Here is a 19,139-nt window from a genome sequence, read left to right as displayed (position 1 = left end):
GCAAGCACCCTCCCCCAGTTCATGATTCGTCCTCCGGAGGACCCCTCCCTGTTGGGATTGTTCTCTTAATCCCAGCTTCCAAGCAAACAAGTCCTTCCTGTAAACACAAAACTCCCCATTGTTCCCTGATTCACTGTTTAAACGAAATCCTGTTTTTGCAAAACCGATCACATCAGCATTGATAATAAATACCTCGACAGTGGACTGAGTGTCCCTGGCCTCCCCACATTAAACTCTTTAATCTGAGTCTTCCTTAATCTATGTGCCATCGGCCCTCTTTTGGCTTAACCTGACACCCTGCCGTGCTGGGCACAGCAAAACACCAAGGGTGTACCCGAAAAGAACCCAGGAGAAGCCCTCTCTCTCTAGCCACGGACAAACAAGACCAAAAACGTCTGGGCAGAACTCTCCTGCCTCAGTCAAACATCTCAGGAAACAGCCTGGCCCTGCCTCCGCCCAGCCAGGAAAGGCTGAGCGAGGCACCAAGACCTCCACCCTCTCCCAGCACCCCTTCCTACTCCCTGCGCCTCACTAGGGTGGTGACAGAGGGCCAGGGTGGGCACGGGGATGCTTGTCACCCCCCAGCAGGAGTGAGACTGCTGCCAGAACCCCCATGTCAGGTGCAGGCCGGGTGCGGAGCCTGGACTTCCGCTTGCAGCCCCTCGTGGCAGGGACAAAAATCCACTTTCAGGCTGTACTGGTGAGGGAGGCCCAGGGTGGTCCCACTCCCCTGGAGGTCACGTCCACGGGCCAAATTCCACCTGTCTGGCCATCTGGTGTTGCACAAAACCAGCGTCCCATTGCCCATTTCTTTGCTTTTTGCTTTTCTGAGACGCTTTGTTCCTTGAACCCAGCACAGGGTTGGACTTGGCCTTGTGATCGGTACTGAAAACCCTGCTCTCTGGGAGGTGTGCGTGCAGTGGCTGCGCCAGGGTGACGCCCAGACGCCTCCCGGTTCGCGGTCATTCTCCTGCTGCCGGGACTGTTGCTCCTGGTGGCTCTCAACACCATCGCTCTCCAGAAATCTCTCTCGGCCCGACACCTGTCTCGCCCACACTCACAGCCCCTGCCTGAACACCCCTCATCCAACAACTGGGAAATACAGACGCACGGAGGCCTGAGCACCCCGCCTCCATGGGACATCTCTGAAGGACCAGCCCAGCCCCGGGAGGCCCCAGGAGGCCCCGGGGCAACTGGCTGAGCCCCTTTTACTGCGGCCGCGTCACAGCTCAGAGCTCATGGCCTGCCCCTTACCAGGGGCTTATCCTGAACACACTCCCCACGGGACCCTGTCACAAGCCTCTGGGTTGGGGTCAGTTTCCCGGGACCCCCACCTATAACAGTCAGTGCCAGCTGTGGCTCAAGACAGCAGATTCCAAGATGGAGCTCTGGAGTGAGCAATGAGGGCCCGGCCCTGGTGACGCGTGGAACATGAATGGCGGTTGGCTGTGTTGCGTTCTCTTTAATCCCCTGACCTTCCCATGGCCGTGGCAGCTGTCTCCAGTCCCTACTTTACATTTGGGTCCAAGGCTGAAGGTGTGACCCGGCCGCTGAGTGGAAGGAGGTGGAGCCAGGCCACAGCTTCCTGGCTCCACTGTGGCTCTTCCTAAAGGAGGGGCCTTCGGGGGCGGCGTGGGCACTGGGAGTGTTTGGCGTGGCTCATAGCACTGCTGCAGAGGGAGGTCTGACTCAGTGACAAGTTTTTACTCCAGTGCATCACGGTGTTCGGAAATTCCCTAGTTGTGACACGCCCGTGCCTGAATGCCTTGCTGGCCGGCCGACAAGGTTTGGTCGGTTCCTGATGGGGAGAGGAGAGACGGGCAGCGCCCCGCCCAGACAGCTGTACCGTGTTCAAGTATTTATTGTGATGTGGCCATTCTGATGAAATGTCTAGGTTTAAAAAGAACTTTGCGATAGTCAACTTTGGTTACATGGTGAACATCAAGGAGGCTCATGACGTGACTTCTGTGGAAGTATCTAGAAGATCTACATGGGGACATTGAAAAGAAAATGAGGGGCCAGCTTTGTGGCTCAGTGGATTAAGCTGCCACCTGTGACACAGGCATCCCCTGCGAGCCTCCATCCCACATGAGTGCCAGTTCGAGTCCCAGCTGCCCCACTTCCGATCCAGCTCTCTGTATGGCCTGGGAAAGCAGTAGGAGATGGCCCAAGTGCTTGGGCCCCTGCACCCACTCCTGGTTTCGGATCAGCCCGGCTCAGGCCATTGCAGCCATCTGGGAGTGAACCAGCGGATGGAAGATTTCTCTCTGCCTCTACCTCTGCCTCTCTGTGACTCTAACTCTGCTTTTCAAGTAAATAAATAAATCATTTTTAGAAAAAGTTCATGGGAATCATGGGAAGTGACCATAATGAAAAAATTATGTATAGATTTTGAAAATTTTTGTACCAAAATAAACTTGCCTTTTAATTCCATTTTCCTATAAGCATTTTGCCATCATTTAATATATGCATTCCATGTTTATAGAAGAACAGAGAATGCTTTGGGCATGCAGGAATGTGTCACCCGCTTGGATGCACAGCAGACCCTGAACCCATGTGGGTTGTGAAGTGCCCAGAAAGAGCTGTATTGTTATCTGAGACGAGAAGATTCCATGTTTGGCCTGTGTCAGGTCAGCTCACACTGGGGGTTGCTCACGGCTCGGTCATAGCAGGCAAGAAATTGCAACTCAGAACTGGCTACTCCTGCTTGGGCCGGTTAACCTTTAGCCTTGGTGTTGGATGGTAAACGGGAAAAGAAAATGTTGTTTTAATCTCATTAACCCAGAACCTGTACAAAGTGTCTCTCTCTCAGTCCTTCTTCCCAAAGCCCTGTTCTGAGACGTGCGGGTAAGACGTGCAATATAACGTACATAAAGCAGCGGAGCGAGGTTCTCTCACACCTTAGTTTCAGAAATGATGGCTTTGGGGTTTCAGAGGTGTTGTTTATTTGTGTTTCATGCTCACATTTTTAAAATAAAAGCATCTAACTGAAGATTGCTTTTCTTAAATAGAAATAATCTTTCTTTTCACCTACAATTTGGTTAAAATATTTTATGCTAATGACCAGAGATGTTTCCAAGCCATGTAATATTTTGGTGCCTTTAGTACTAAAAGCAGAGTGCTGACATCATGCATATTTATTCCAATCCTCCTGCAATGAAACACACCAGCACAGTGACACCAAGCCCCGGGGCCACATTCGCAGGCCTTGGTTGTTCACGACGTGTGTAGCCACGAGACTCCGTTTGCTTTGGCAACCAGGATAAACGTGTCTCACACGGAGCCGAGCCCACTAGTTAGAGCCTGGCAGCTTGTGGTATTTGTAGTCCGCCCGCTGATTTAGAAAATGCCTCACCACGACTGCGGCTACAACCACCACATTCAAGGCAAGGACCGTGAATGAAACCAGGTGCAGGCTATCAAAAGGCTGGTTCCGCGTTTCTTCTGCCTGTGGTTGGTGTGGACGGCCTGTTAATTGGAAAGAAGTGAAAATCATTTTCTAAAATCGTATTTGAGAGGCAGAGAGAAAGATATCGATTATATAGATGATAGATATAGATAAGTGATAGAGATAGATAGATAGATAGATAGATAGATAATAGATAGGAGTTGCCATCTGCTAGTTCACTCCTTAAATGCTTACAACAGCCAGGGCTGGGCCAACACCAAACCTGGGAGCAGGGAATTCCATTCAGGGCTCCCGTATGGGTGGCTCAACTTCTGAGCTATCATCATTGCCTGTAGAGTTTGCATTTGCAGGAAGCTGCAGTCAGAAACAACCCTGGGTATCAAACCCAGGCACTCTGACATGGGACATGGCCACCTGACCTAGCATCTTAACTGCGAGGCTAAATGCCCACCTCAGAAATAATTTCTTCTAAAGAATTAGCATTGCAAAACGTTGGTTGCATTTATAATACCACTACCTACCCTATAAATCTGTTCTATGAATTACTGCAGAATATGAAATTCTAAAACAACATAGAGGAGCCGCTGTTAAATATTTTAATTAGCTAATGGTTACATTTACTTGGTTCAAAAGGTTTAAGTAATTTGGTTCCTTGATGTCACATGAAAAACGTGTGAAATTCAAGCACAAAAGTCAAATGGAACGCAGGTTCACCTGTCAGCAGCCTCAGAACTGGCTTTTTGACACCCACAGTTGTCAGAATGCACGTGGCCAGCATAAAAGGTTTGCTTATTCCCTCGAAACAGGAAAAGGATACTTTCCTAATACATATATTTCTCTAATGGCTTTCATACCAGATTTTAACTGATTTCAAATCAATATCTAGAGATACACCATGCAAGCCTTTTACTGAGTGTGTTGAGACTACTACTGTATTTCATTTTCATTTGGATTCTTTTGTTTTTGCCATAGAAATATTTCACTGCAGACCAGAATCATATAGCTTTATGGTCCATGCCAATACATAGAGATAGAGGCCAGGGATTTTTTAATGCCACCTGCACCTTGGATCAATTCTAAGAGTTTGTATTTCATAGCGGCTCATCTTAAGCCATTCAAATTTGTGCTGTCAGTGGGTATTTGCCATCACCTCTCTCCCATGCAACCTGGCGGATCTCAATATCAACCCTCTCAAAAGAAGCAGGACAGAACTATAACAGTTTCTGCTTTCAAAACGTAACTTTTTTTTTTTTTTTCAAATAGGCGCTCTGTGGATGCTGGCTATTGTTGTGTGTTGTTTTGCTTCTTACTCATTTGGGAGTTAAAATGCATTGCTTCTTATTCAGTTATCTGCTCTAGCATCCATAGTAAGGATTCAGGAAGCTAAAGAGAGTTGCTTTTAGAAATGAGGGCACTGGGGGCCGGCGCCGCGGCTCACTAGGCTAATTCTCCACCTTGCAGCGCTGGCACAGCAGGTTCTAGTCCCAGTCGGGGCGCCGGATTCTGTCCCGGTTGCCCCTCTTCCAGGCCAGCTCTCTGCTGTGGCCCGGGAGTGCAGTGGAGGATAGCCCAAGTGCTTGGGCCCTGCACCCCATGGGAGACCAGGAGAAGCACCTGGCTCCTGCTTTCGGATCAGCGCCGTGCACTGGCCACAGCGCGCCAGCCGTGGCGACCATTGGAGGGTGAACCAACGGCAAAAGGAAGACCTTTCTCTCTGTCTCTCTCTCTCACTATCCACTCTGCCTGTCAGGAAAAAAAAAAGAAAAAAAAAGAAAGAAAAAAATAAATGAGGGCACTGGGGCCGTCACTGTGGCCTAGTAGGCTAAGCTTCCACATGCGGCCCTGGCATCCCGAATGGGAGCAGGTTCAAGTCCCAGCCGCTCCTCTTCCAGTCCAGCTCTCTGCTATGACCTGGGAAAGCAGTGGAAGATGGCCCGCGTGTTTGGGCCTCTGTACCCTTGTGGGAGACCTGGAAGAAGCCTCTGGCTTTGGATTGGCCCGGCTCCGGCTACTGCAGCCATTTGGGAGACCTCTCCCTCTCTCTCTCTCTGTAACTCGGCCTCTCAAATAAATAAATAAATCTTAAAAAACAAATGAGGGAATATGCTCACACTCAAAGGTGAATTCCTAGTGTGTTACCAGCAGATGGAAATCCATGTTAATCTGGGTGCCTAAAACACATAGCTCAGGTGCTAGAGCCTCCGGGATGGGTGTCCCGGGGGTGCCCAGGAGCAGCTGGAGCCGAGCAGCATCTCAGGGGTTGAGGTGTTCTTGGAGCACGAGACGGCCTTCTCCGTACCTGAGTCTCCCCCCGCACTCCGATCCCTTTTCAGACGAATGGGGCCTATGACAGAGTCGGCCTTCCACGTGTAGGAAGAGACTTCGCGCTTCCTCCTGCCGGCACAGCCTTGATGGCAGCGAGACTGCTCGTCGCCGCTGTCGCAGATCAGAACCTTACACTGCAGGTACACGGAGTTCAGACTCCTCAAGAACTTAAAGGCGCGAAACTGGAACCTCCCGTGGTGTCTGGACAAAGGATACAGCTCACAGGTGTCATCTCGACTACACCTGGAACACGGTTTAGGACATGTTTAGACTCTGCACAGGAATTCAGTCCTTTTTTTTTTTTTTTAACAAAATTTGTTTATTTGAAAGAAAGAACGACAGAAGGGGAGAAACAGTGATGGAGAAAGAGATCTTGCCTAAACTGGTTCACTCCCCAAAAATGGCCACAACAGCCAGGGTGGGGCCAAGCCAAATCTAGAAGCCAGGAACGCCATCTGGCTCCCCTGCATGGGCGGCAGGTGCCCAAGTCCTGGAGCCATCATCTGCTGCCTTCCCAGGTGCGTTAACAAGAGGCGGGTCAGGAGCAGAGCAGCCAGGACTCAATCCGGAGCCCGGATACGGGCCGGCTTAATCTGCACCACGATGTGCCGCTCAGTTCAGTCTTCTCAATACCAAAAGGTATCTCTCTAGAAAGACAAAGTTTTTAATTCAGACTACAGCTAGCCAAGGCTGCAGCTCTGATTCCTGGGTAAGAGAGCAAGGTTCCTTCTGGCTCTTTGGTGCCCGTGCACTAGAGCTAAAGAGCTTTCTTTCCATGCTTGTTATAAATGGAACCGTCTCACTGCTTTAGTTATAATCCATCAGCTTTGGGGGGGGTGATTTTTTCTCTTTTATTTTAAAGATTATTTATTTGAAAGGTAGAGTTTCAGAGAGAGGAGGAGAGACAGACAGAGAGAATGTCTTCCATCTGCTGGCTCACCCCCCTGATGGCTGAAAGCTGGCGCTGGGCTAGGCCACAGCCAGGAGCATCTTTCAGGTCTCCCGTGTGGGTGGCAGGGCCATTGGCAGAGAGCTGGACAGGATGGAGAGCAGCTGGGACAGGAACCGGTGTCTATGTCGGATGTCAGCACTGCAGGCACTCACTTTACCTGCTACACTGCAGCATCAGCCCAGAATTTTTTCTCTTAAAAAAGAATCTCTGGCGCAGCAGGTTAGGCCGCCGTCTGCAGCACCAGCAGCCCATGTGGGCACCAATGCGTGTCCCAGCTGCTCCACTTCCGATACAGCTCTCTGTTAATGCCGCTGGGAAAGCAGTAGAAGATGGCCAGAGTGCTTGGACCCTGCACCCAGGTGAGACCTGGATGAAGCTCCTGGCTCCTGGCTTGGTTCTGGCTCAGCCCCGGCCATCTGGGGAGTGAACCAGCAGATGGAAGACCTCTCTCTCTCTCTCTCACACTCACTCTTGCCTCTACCTCTCTGTAACTCTGCCTTTCAAATAAATAAATTTAAAAAAAGAATTTCATACTTTTTAAGAAGGTCATGTGAACACTATCAACAACAATATGTTCTTCAGTTAGCACACAAAAAATAACCTTCTGAGTTTTTGTTGGAAATAACCATAATGTAAAAAAAAAAAACACACAAATAGAGCATTCTTGACAAAAAATACATTTTCTCCCACTCGTAAATATTCTGTAAAAACACTCAAAACTCTAGAGGGTGTAGCTGAATGTTTTAGCCTATTTGTGATCAGTACAGAGTAATTGTACTTTATAAAATGATTAAGATTAATAAAAGTCTACGGTAGTAGCACTAGACCAAATGTATACATACATGCAGAGTGTATCATATACACACATGCACAAAGCATCACTGTATTAAAACCACTGTTACTCGGCCGGCGCTGCGGCTCACTAGGCTAATCCTCCACCTAGCGGTGCCGGCACACCGGGTTCTAGTCCCGGTCGAGGTGCCGGATTCTGTCCGGGTTGCCCCTTCCAGGCCAGCTCTCTGCTGTGGCCAGGGAGTGCAGTGGAGGATGGCCCAAGTGCTTGGGCCCTGCACCCCATGGGAGACCAGGAGAAGCACCTGGCTCCTGCCTTCGGATCAGCGCAGTGCGCCGGCCATGGCGGCCATTGGAGGGTGAACCAACAGCAAAGGAAGACCTTTCTCTCTGTCTCTCTCTCTCGCTGTCCACTCTGCCTGTCAAAAAAAAAAAAAAAAACCCACTGTTACTCACAGAGGAACATCGGCATCGGGCGCATCGATACCTACCCGCTCTTGATTAAGTCATAGGTTGGAGAGCCAAAGTCAGACGTGGAAGAGGCTCTGCACGTATCAAGAAACACCACCAGATTTGGGTCTGGGGCGTGCAGACTGACTTGAACATAAAGAGTCTGATTCAAATCCACATAATACGGTGACTCGAGTACAGGCCTTTCGAAGGAACTGGATTCAAAAAGAGCCATGCTTGTGTTGTATTTGCCCAGTGTGACCTGACTTTGTATGACGTCGTCCTCCGTTATGTACATGATCTCCACGGTGGAATTGTTTTCCATTTCGCACTTCACGATGATCTGGAGGTGCTTCTGGCGGGTGATGATTTCAGAAGTCGGGGACACGGTGAAGCTGATGACGTTGGTGTAGGTGATTGAGTGGTCTTCCACCTGCAGAAGAAGATGGGGTACAAGTTTCATATGTTCCCAGTAATATGTTAGACCACGGAAGTGAGTAACAGTTGCGGGTGGAGATTTCGGTTTTGTAGATCATGAGATAACAGCTTCTGTGTCAGGAAACTGCACCTTCAGTGGGTTTTCTGGAGGAAACGTTCTGGGGAAGGAAGGAAGTGGGAGATAAGAGAGGCAGCTTCCGTGGGAAAGACTTGCAGGTAGAATTGGTTTCAGTGACGCTAAGATCAGCTTGAATGCCAATCTCCAGCCCCATGAGGACTCGGTAGTCCTACACTGTTGGTAGTCCTACTCTAAGGCGCAGTTAGCGGGCATCTCCCAAGGTGTTTGGAGACAAAGAGCCTGCAACAGGTGCGGCCGGGTCACGTTCCCTAAAGGCTCACAGTGTCACAAAGCTTGCGTGTTCATTTTTGACAAAAAAAAAAAAAAAAAAAAAAAAAAAAAAAAAGATTCATCTCTGTCCTATCAAGTCCTCCAGAATAACCTCCATTCTCTTCGATTGGGTGCTGTTTAACCTCCTGGGCGGAAGTCCGTGGTGTGTATCCTAACAGGATCCACGGGCTGGGAACGTGTGAGGTCTGCCACTCAGATACCACCCTGCAGCCCTCCACGCGGAAGGCAAGCAGCGTGGTCCACCTTCTTTCTTTACAAAGGCAGAGGAGAAACACCCGGCCAGATGTCTAGCAAGCGTGACAAGCAGACACTTCCTGCACAAATGCTGCGGTAGACTAGGAAACCCTCAACATCTGGACGTCCAAACTTTCCCAGAGAGTCTTCCAATAAAGATATCCGCCCGCCAGTCACCCTGAACACGAAAGCAGGGGTCTGGGGCTTGTGTGTGAGTGAACGTGTACATCTACATGCTTGCCTGTGCCTGTCACGTGTGCAGTTTGTTAAATCGTCCGGCAAGCCCCACCCAGACTGCATCACCCAGCACACATTTGCCACCGGGAGAAGGCAGCGACCAGCCTTTCACTTCACCTGTTTGATCGTGCCACATCCATCCAGAGGGCTCGAAAATTCCACAACATTGGATACCCTCGGTCTACAGGTTGGGTCATTTAGTTGTAAGTTATTCTCATTATAGTTAAATGATGCCAGGTATGATTTGTTTATGATGACTCTCATCTTGTCAGAAGAGCAAGTTAAAGATGCTGTCAGAAAAAAAAAAGTGGGAGAGAATAAAAAAACAAAAAGAAAGATAATTACATTTCTGCCACATAGGAAGTTTGGATCATGGAGAGCTATGTGTGCAAGTGAACAGACAAGTGTAAAATGTCAAAACTCATTTTTCCCTAGACAATAATCAGAAGCCTGAGGGAGCCAACAAACTGATTCACCTTTGACAATGTTCATTGTCACCTTGTTTGGTGCTACAGTCTTCAAACCTAATATTTTTAATTGTGTCTCTGTAGAAGGCACTAAACAGTCCATATTTTCTGAAGAAATCTCTTTCAATTGACCAAAGCCATTCATCTACTCCTGTGTTGAACAGCCACAAAAATGAATCTCAGGCTGGTGCCATGGCTCACTTGGCTAATCTTCTGCCTGCGGCGCTGGCACCCTGGGTTCTAGTCCCGGTTGGGGCACTGGGTACTAGTCCCGGTTGCTCCTCTTCCAGTCCAGCTCTCTGCTGTGGCCTGGGAGGGCAGTGGCAGATGGCCCAAGTGCTTGGGTCCCTGCACCCACATGGGAGACTGGGAGGAAGCACCTGGCTCCTGGCTTTGGATTGGTGCAGCGCCGGCTGTAGCAGCCATTAGGAAGGTGAACCAATGGAAGAAAGACCTTTCTCTCTGTCTCTCTCTCTCTCACACTGTCTAACTCTGCCTGTCCGGGGTGGGGGTGGGGGGGACAACCTGAGTCTCAGGCTGCAGACTGAATTTGTTGGCGTGTGTGACAGCTGCATGCAGAGCGGCAGCCACAGGTAGGCTAAAAACTAAGCAGCAGTTTCTACATGTGGGATCTTCAGCGACCTCCAAACAGCCAAGGAACATCAACTATGACTTACTGGTGTTGACGTTTTCGGTATAAATTGAAGTGTAGGAAGCAGAAAAGCCCCAGTAGGAGTTGGCATAATCGGTAGATAACACAACAGTCAAGGAGTCTGAAGAAGATTCGAAGGTGGGCTTCCTGCGGCCACAGACTTGTTCGATCAGGCCAGAGCTGGTGGAGGAGCCGTCATAGATGGCGACGAAATCAAACCTGCAGTCATCGTCTACTTCCAGGCTGAGAAGGAGGGAGCTGGGTGAGCACGCTCTTCACACCGATCCAGGGCTTTCCACCATCACCCCATCTGTCATCCCACAACCCCACTCAAGCATGCGTGGATTGGTCCTTCAGTGGCACAAAGGTACTTCAAAAAGTTGGTGGAAAATGGAATTAAAATGTTGGGTGTCTGTCTTAATGCAAAAACAATGTTGAAATCTGTGCCTAGTTTTTTCTTAATACACATTTTCTGTGAACTTTTAGATGACCCCTGCATCGCAGGTTTTTGGTGATCAACCTGAGGCTTTGTCAGTCCCCAACAGAACCTTGGAATCTTCCGAAAAAGTCAAGTTCAGTGCCATAGTACCACTGTTTCCCTTTCTACATAATTATTTGGGAAGTGCCTACTGATGCTGGATTCCACGTTGTAACTTCTTCCCCAGGTACCCCAAGTGCCAGGTGGGCTCACAGATGCCGTTACTCCCACAGCAGCCGACAGCAGTACTTACAAAATATCTTTGAAGGTCAGTTTGATCTTGTAACCTTTCTCCACTTGTATGTGCCACACACAGTAAGCCAGCTCAGGATGCGGCTTTGGGTAATTGGGGCTGGTGAAGGAACCTTCCAACGCATCCAGGTACCCGCCACAGTCCGGAATAGCTGGAGGGAATGAGAAGATGGCCAAGAGTGTGCATCAGATTGGAGACTTGGTTGAGTTCCTGAGTTGTGCCTGGAGCCCGAAGTCCCCCGTGCACATCATTCTGCCTCTCTCTTCCCCTTTCATCCTCTTTTAGACTGGGCTTTCTGCCTGTTGGAGCAGGACAGAGAGTGAATCGTTTTGCTGCTCAATGAGCCATACTAAAGTGGCAGCCTAAGAGCTGTCCTGGCTGTGGGGAGCCTGTTACCTGGACTGGGCTCCGGAGAGTGATGTCCACTCCCAGGACCAGCGCTGCAGGCTCCTCCTCACTCAGCTCCCGCCAAGCTTCCCAGTCTCCTGGGCCACTACCCAGGACCTGCGGCTCCAGCCGCCTTTCTTTTCCTCAGGCTGTTGGCCCTGCAGAAATGGGTCTGCCTCCCCTGACACCCCCTCTGCCTGCCTTCCTCCTGCTACCACTCAAAGCGCAAGGCAGGTGAGTGAAGCTTCAAGAATCTTCATGGTCTCTCCCGTCCCCCAGTAAGTACACAAACCAGCAGAGGGGAAACGGAATGTGGAGAGCAACACTGAAGTCTCTTTCTCGGAACTGTGGAATGGTTTGGACAGGCTGGGGCACAGGATGGGTGCTGGGCAGTGGCTAGAGATCAAGTTTGAACAGGTGGCCTGTTCAGGGGCTGGTGTGGGAAAACCTTGACCGCTCTAGTCTGTCGATTTGTTGGCACCAAGAAATCAGGGCTTCAAGCAAGAGCAACATGTTCGGCTCTTGACCTTGGAAGGCAAACCGGGCTGGAGCTTTCCCAGAAGTCCTTGACATCCTGCTTAGGTCACAAGGGGCTGCAGGTGCTGTGAGTGCAGACCGTGTCACATCTGACAAATCAGGTCAACATTTCTCATCGTGTGCTCCCAGTGCCTGCCAGCGTCACCCAGGGACTTGTTAAACATGAAGGTTAAACACCGCAGCCCCATCCCAGCTCTGTGAGCCAGAGGTTTGTGCAGAAGATCTCAGGCTTACAAAGAAGCAGCCTTTAATGAGGAGGTTCTGCTCTGGGCGCTAACACAGTGGCCCTCACCTGTGGCCATCTGACCAGCCCCATCCCTCTCTCTCTCGCCTGGGAGCTGGTCAGAAGAGCACATTCATGGGCCTCTCCCAGGACTCCCAGTGGACTGGAGTCTCTGGGGGAGCAGGTCAGGTCTGTGATGTAATGAGCTCTCCCATGACTCAGCACACTCCAGTTAGAGAGGAGGAACCCCCGAGGGAGCAGAGGCAGCCTTGGGATCACGACCTCCCCCACCACCCCAGGGGTGCGAGCCACCTGTGCTTGCAGGAGGTCAGGGCCAAGGGTGTGTAAAGAAGGACTTACAGGTGTCAGGAGAGAAGAAGTAGTAGGAGACAAAGACAGTTCTTGGAAGTGTTGTGGAGTCGGTGACTATCTGAAACGTCAGTGTATCGGCTGACGATTCAAATACAGGCACGTAGTCGTGTTTACTGCAGACGGTCCCCAGCAGGTACCCATTTGCAGGAAGTCCATCAAAAACTTTAATGTTTTCATTTTCACAGCTTCCATCTGGATCCAGCCTGTGGACAGACACAGCTGTGGCTGGGACAAGCCGCGAAGCAAGGCAGGGTTAACAGGCTTCTGCTCACAGTGGCACTGCGTTCACGGAGCAGCTGCACAGCTGCTGGCGCTGGGACCCCGCCACTCTCCCGCCTGCCACACCACCTCCCACCAGCAGCCCCCCCACTCTCCCACCTGCCACACCACCTCCCACCAGCAGCCCCCCACTCTCCCACCTGCCACACCACCTCCCACCAGCAATCCCCCCCACTCTCCCACCTGTCACACCACCTCCCACCAGCAGCCCCCCCACTCTCCCACCTGCCACACCACCTCCCACCAGCAGCCCCCCACTCTCCCACCTGCCACACCACCTCCCACCAGCAATCCCCCCCACTCTCCCACCTGTCACACCACCTCCCACCAGCAGCCCCCCCACTCTCCCACCTGCCACACCACCTCCCACCAGCAGCCCCCCACTCTCCCACCTGCCACACCACCTCCCACCAGCAGCCTCGGAGGCTCAGGGAGGTGCACCGCTTTGCAGTAAACTGTGTCCCTAGAACAGCCCCACAGGTGCCGTCTGAGGATGGCCCGGGTCCAGGGCTTTTTCCTTGCACCACTTTCCCCCTCTCCCGCTCCCGTGGTGCAGAGCCTTCTGAGCCTTCCGCAGTCGCACCTGAGATCCAAGGCTGTGCAGAGGGAAGCGATCTTCTCCCACAGCCACTTTCTTAAGACCAAGCAAACCTTAGCACCACCTGGATGCCCCTTCCCTCCGCTCGCCGCGCCCTCATTCTGAGCAGCCCTCTGTGCCTTGCTCATTTTCAGTCTCTCCAAATGCCCACAGAGGATATGTGCTCCAGGTAACTTGGGAGAAACGGGAGGGACATTCAAAAAGTCCATGGAAAATGTGCACATGGCCTTCTGATTCCATCTTTCCACAGACTTTTTGAAGCCCCCTGTTTCCTTAGAAGTACTCAGGAATGCTTGCTCGTTTCAAAATAAAAAATGTTAGCTGAGAATCAAGACCGCCGTCTCCACAAGGGCAGAGAAACCTGAGTTCTCCGTCCACCTTAGTCACTCACCTGTTGTATGACTTTGGAAAAAATTGGTCTTTCTTGACCTCAGTTTGCTTTCCTGTAAAATGGCGATATCACAATCTACATCCATACCGCAGGCATGGCCACAGGAAGTGTCCAGTAAAAGTTAAGTGTTGATTCCCTCTACCCCTGTCCTTCCCACACTGCCTTCTCTTCCTCTCCCTTCTTAGCACGGTGAGTGTGTGTGCTTCCTAACGGCTCTGTCATCCCAGGAAACTTGCGCGCCCTGCTCTTTTGTTCCGCTGAGGAATAACGGGAAGGCGGTCTAACTTCAGCAGAACAGGGCCACGGGCTCCGAGCGTGGTTCCTGGGCCGGGAGCCTCAGCATCGCCTGGGAGTCCGTTTCCCAGGCTCCATCCACGCCATCGGGGTGTGACCCTGGAGACTGGGGCACGCAGTCGCGCCTTACCAAGCCCTCTGCGCGCTCCTGGTGGCGGCTGTGTGGGACCCCTGCACAGGGTGAGGGGAGGGACTCTGGAGCCAGCTTGCTTGGTTCAGTTCCTCTCCTGCTCTTATTATTCTGCAGCCTTGGGTCCCTTATTGACTTCCTCGAACTTCCTTGTCTACTGAATGGAGATTAAGATTTTTTAAAAAAATGTATTTGAAATGCAGAGTTACAGAGAGAGGTAGAGACAGAAGGATGGAGGAAGAGAGAGAGAGAGAGAGAGAGAGGTCTTCCATCTGCAGGTTCACTCCCCAAATGGCTGCAATGGCCGGAGCTGAGTTGATCTGAAGTCAGGAGCCAGGAGCTTCTTCCAGGTCTCCCCTATGGGTGCAGGGGCCCAAGCACTTGGGTCATCCTCCACTGTTTTCCCAGGCGCAGGGAGCTGGATCAGAAGTAGAGCAGCCAGGACTTTAACTGCACTTATGTGGGATTCCGGAGCTGTAGACTGGGGCTTTAACCTGCTGTTCCACGGCGCCGGCCCCTTAATGAGAATTAAATTGCACCTGCCCCAGAGGGCTGTTGGAAGGGTTGACTGGGGCAGGTCTCGAGGAGCCCTGAGGGTCTGCAATGCAGTGTCTTGTTCTCAGTGTGGCCTCACACGGGGGTTGCCTGAGAACTTATCAAAAAACACTTAAGAATGTATGGTCATTTCAAAATAAAAAGTATAAAATAAAAATATGTCAATACCCAAGTTGTACCCTCAGAGACTGTGGATCTGTCTACAGGGGTGCAGCCTAGGCCTCGGGGCTTTGGGAAGCTCCTCTGTTGACTTTAATGCACAGCAAAGTTTGGGATCATGAAGTAGTGTTTTAAGAACTAGGAAACGGAACAGGACTAGCCACATACTATCCTGGTCATTCCATTCACTCCTTGATGACGTCAGCATGTTCTCAGCCTCCCTTGTCTATGACGCTAATACTGACCCCACAGAACCTCTGAGGTAGGGCTGAGCACAAAGTCATCAGTGCCTAGCAGCAACCAGCAGTCAATCAACAATCAGCAGTCAATCAACAATCAGAAGTCAATCAGCAGCAGCAGCAATGGTCAAGGAAGACACAACCACTCGTCCAAAGTCCATCCTCATGGTCATGGGCATTGCTGCACCTGGGCAGCAGCTGGATCCTTCCCACAGAGCCCTCCACCCCCAAAACCAACACCAATGTGGTCAGAGTCCAGCCAGCACTTCCAGGAAACCGAAGCGTCTACTCACTGGACGTGGGAAAAGACGAGTCTGATGCTTTTGTTCTCTGGTTTGTCTATGGTCCAAATGCAGTTCTCGTCGGAATTCAGGTTCACGATGAAGGTCTTGTGTGTCTCTCCTGCGTTGCTCCCTCCCAGGCTGGCCCTGCAGCTTGATCTGCCTGGTAGAGACCACAGTTCGCACTGAGGGAAGTGGGCAACCCCTGCCCTTCCCCCGGGATGGGAATCCACCTCCCACGCGGAACAGCCACACAGCTGCAGGCGCTGATCGTGAAGGACACATGGCTCACTTCAAAATAAGCCACGACCGTTCACGTCCGCTTCTTGGGGCCTTTGAGAAGAAGCATACATATGGCCCATGAAAGATAAGAGAATGTATTTAGGCCTTAAGAAAGATGGTTTTTGGCCGGCGCTGCGGCTCACTAGGCTAATCCTCCGCCTAGCGGCACCGGCACACCGGGTTCTAGTCCCGGTCGGGGTGCCGGATTCTGTCCCGGTTGCCCCTCTTCCAGGCCAGCTCTCTGCTGTGGCCAGGGAGTGCAGTGGAGGATGGCCCAGGTGCTTGGGCCCTGCACCCCATGGGAGACCAGGAAAAGCACCTGGCTCCTGGCTCCTGCCATCGGATCAGCGCGGTGCGCCGGCCGCAGTGCACCGGCCGCGGTGGCCATTGGAGGGTGAACCAACAGCAAAGGAAGACCTTTCTCTCTGTCTCTCTCTCTCACTGTCCACTCTGCCTGTCAAAAAAATAAATAAATAAATAAAATAAATTAAAAAAATAAAATAAAATAAAGAAAGATGATTTTAAAAGGAACCTTCACATCTATAATATATAAAAAGTTCTTATAATTCAGTAACTAAAAAAAAAAAAAGAACCCAATTAAAAATGGAACCAGAATACACATTTTGCCAAAAAGATGTAATGGTCAAAAACTTAACTTCCTTAGTAACAAAGCTTTTCACTTTCTTTCTTATCTGTGATGGATGAGTGACAATGTCCTTATAAAAAACAGTCTTTTATTTTTACCCAAAAATAGCTACCAATACTATATTAGTAAAATATCAGAAATAAAAGACAATCAAAGAAAAGAAGTAGCTGATTACCTCGTCCACCCAGAGCCAGTGCTCGTGGAAAACTTGCTGTAAACACCCCACGTTCCTTCCTTTTCCCTTCTCTTTTACTTCAAAATTTCCTAAATGCACCACAGTGTATATTTTAAATATAAACACTATCATGTGGTACAAAATTTAGACAGTGCTTTCTTTTTTTTAAGAATATTTTAGGGGCTGGCGCTCTGGTGCAGCGGATAAAGCCGCCACCCACAGTGCCAGCATCCCATATGGGCGCCAGTTCAAGTCCCAGCTGCTCCATTTCTGATCCAGCTCTTTGCTATGGCCTGGAAAAGCAGTAGAGGATGGCCCAAATCCTTGGACCGCTGCACATGTGTGGGAGACCCAGAAAAAGCTCCTGGCTCCTGGCTTCAGATCAGCACAGCTCCAGCCATTGCAGCCATCTGGGGAGTGAACCAGTGGATGGAAGACTTCTCTGCCTCTGTAACTCTGCCTTTCAAATAAATAAATAATAATATATCTTTTTTAAAATATTTTTTTGAAAGTCTGAGTTACAGAGAGAGGGAGAGAAGCAGAGTGAATCTCCCATCTGTTGGTTCACGCCCCCAGATGGCCACAATGGCCAGGGCTGAGCCAGACAAGGCCAGGAGCTTCATCCTGCTCTCCCACATGAGCTGCGGGGCCCAGACACTTGGGCCATCATCCATTACTATTCCCAGGCCATTAGCACGGGAGCTGGATCAGAAGTGGAGCAGCCAGGTCTAGAACTGGTGCCCATATGGGATGCGGGCATTGTGGGTGGTGGCTTTACCCACTACGCCATAGTGCCGCCCTCTAGGTAGTGGCTTCATGTAGATCTTGGACATGGGTTTTATAGATCAACGTCACTTTTTGAGTTGCCAAAGAATATTTCTTAGTATAGGTTAACTATGTTGGGATATGTGATGGAAATTTCTGAGCTTTTTTTACGATTATGTAATGTGCATACTTTTGTACAGACAGATATAGATAGATAATTCCCTAAAAATAAACTCTTAGTTGTGCAATTACCCAGTAAAATTCAATATGCTTCTTATATTTTTATGTACAAGAGTATTTCAAAAAGTTTGTAAAAAATGGAAAAGATAGTTTATTTTGGTGCAAAAAATGAAATATATGCATTTTTGTACTACACATTTTCCATGAACAAACTTAAAACCCCTGTCTAAGTGTATTTCAAAGTTTTTGCCCTGAAATAAACACTTTTTAATTCCATTCCCATGAACTTATTGAAAGACTCTCGTACAATGTCACAGGGGCCTGAATAAAATTAGTATTAATTCTAAATACCATAAAGAGTATTAGAATAAACTTTTCTTTGTATTGGCATCATCAGCAGATACAAAAGCTTGCAAAATTCCTGGAAGAGGCCTCTCGAATGGGGCCCCCTGCTCTGCTGAGAAATCTGCCACGTTCTTACCTTCAGCCTCAGTGGAATTCCACTCCGCCAAACACGGGGCCATCAGAAGGGCCAGAGAGAGCAGCCTTCTCGCCACCTCCATCGCTGTCGGGGTTAGGAAGCCCAAGGGCTGCAGCCTTTTATACTTCTCTCTGTTTCCTGGCTATCTGGGCAGATAAGATCCTGGCCATGTGCAGGGAGACGTGTCTGCTCCAGCCACCCAGGCGCGAACTTCCATGAGAACTTAGCAGCTGGGAGACTGGACTGTGACCAACAATCCCCAACAGCCGGTCTGAGTCCCTGACCCCGTCCAGGAGGGTCTGCAGCCGGGCCCAGCTAAAGCTCGGCACGGGGACCCCCAGCAGCTGGCCCACGCAGGCCCTGGGAAATTGCTCGCGGGACTGAGCCTTTGCCTGGACAGTGACGACGCTGACTCCTTAAGCCTCCACAGTCCTCCAAGAATGGAAGCCATTCGAGTCCCCAGGACTGCAGGGCGGGGGAGGCAGGGGTGGCACGGGCACTCTGGGTCCGGCCGGTCACTCAGGCATCCCGCCAGGTGCTCACCTGAGCGGGAGGGGGAGGAGGAGTCCACTGTCCCTGCTGACCAGTGTGTGCTCCGGGAGGCTCCGCGGAAGGAGCCAGGACACAGGGGGCTGCAGAGCAGAAGCACTGCCCCCGCTGTGGTCAAGGGAGCCTGGGCTTTGGCCTTGGGCTGGAGGTCCCCGGGACACTGCAGACACGGGTGGCCAGGTCAGCACAGACCCACGTCAGGGCGAAGGCAGGCGTGAGCAGGAGGGATCGCAGGTCTTCTGAGTTCTCTTGAGGATGCTGAGCTCAGCCCCATCAGGACCAGGGCAGACCATTTTCACCAGAGATGTCCTGCCTGCCTGACCTCCATCTCGCCCAACCCATGGCGCCCCCTTCAGGACAACGCAGCACAATCTGCAGGGAGGAGCTGGGTGGGGGGCAGGAGCCTGGCGCTCCACCCCAGCCTGGCACAGTTGGCCAGGGCTCAGACTGCAAACGCCCCAAGACCAACAGGGACTGTCCTCGCGGGCTCTCCTTCTTCCTGGCAGCGTAACAGCCCCAA

The 19,139-nt window shown here is 50.8% G+C and overlaps 1 protein-coding gene across 1 annotated transcript; it reads right to left on the bottom strand.

The window, feature by feature from the left end:
- Positions 1 to 2,940: 2,940 nt before the first annotated feature.
- On the bottom strand, positions 2,941 to 18,321 carry CUZD1 (CUB and zona pellucida like domains 1). Its single transcript, XM_017338544.3, has 9 exons — positions 18,071 to 18,321; positions 15,554 to 15,704; positions 12,604 to 12,818; positions 11,097 to 11,247; positions 10,391 to 10,608; positions 9,364 to 9,536; positions 7,970 to 8,361; positions 5,709 to 5,977; positions 2,941 to 3,468 (listed from the first exon to the last, which is right to left on the bottom strand). Exons 1-9 carry the CDS (start codon positions 18,150 to 18,152, stop codon positions 3,293 to 3,295), a joined length of 1,827 nt encoding a protein of 608 aa, XP_017194033.2. The 5' UTR covers positions 18,153 to 18,321; the 3' UTR covers positions 2,941 to 3,292.
- Between the last annotated feature and the right edge of the window lie 818 nt (positions 18,322 to 19,139).

This window comes from Oryctolagus cuniculus, chromosome 15 (genome assembly GCF_964237555.1).
Source record: "Oryctolagus cuniculus chromosome 15, mOryCun1.1, whole genome shotgun sequence".
NCBI classification, from domain to species: Eukaryota; Metazoa; Chordata; class Mammalia; order Lagomorpha; family Leporidae; genus Oryctolagus; species Oryctolagus cuniculus.
The sequence above is the reverse complement of the archived record's forward strand: the minus strand, read 5'-3'. Positions and strand labels throughout refer to the sequence as shown.

Coding starts and splice junctions, on each gene's coding strand:
- CUZD1 (XM_017338544.3), bottom strand. CDS start 18,152: ATGGAGGTGGCGAGAAGGCTGCTCTCTCTGGCCCTTCTGATGGCCCCG. Junction 12,819..15,553: donor CTCGTCTTTTCCCACGTCCA/GTGAGTAGACGC, acceptor GTCTGTCCACAG/GCTGGATCCAGATGGAAGCT. Junction 10,609..11,096: donor CTGACCTTCAAAGATATTTT/GTAAGTACTGCT, acceptor CCTCCTTCTCAG/CCTGGAAGTAGACGATGACT.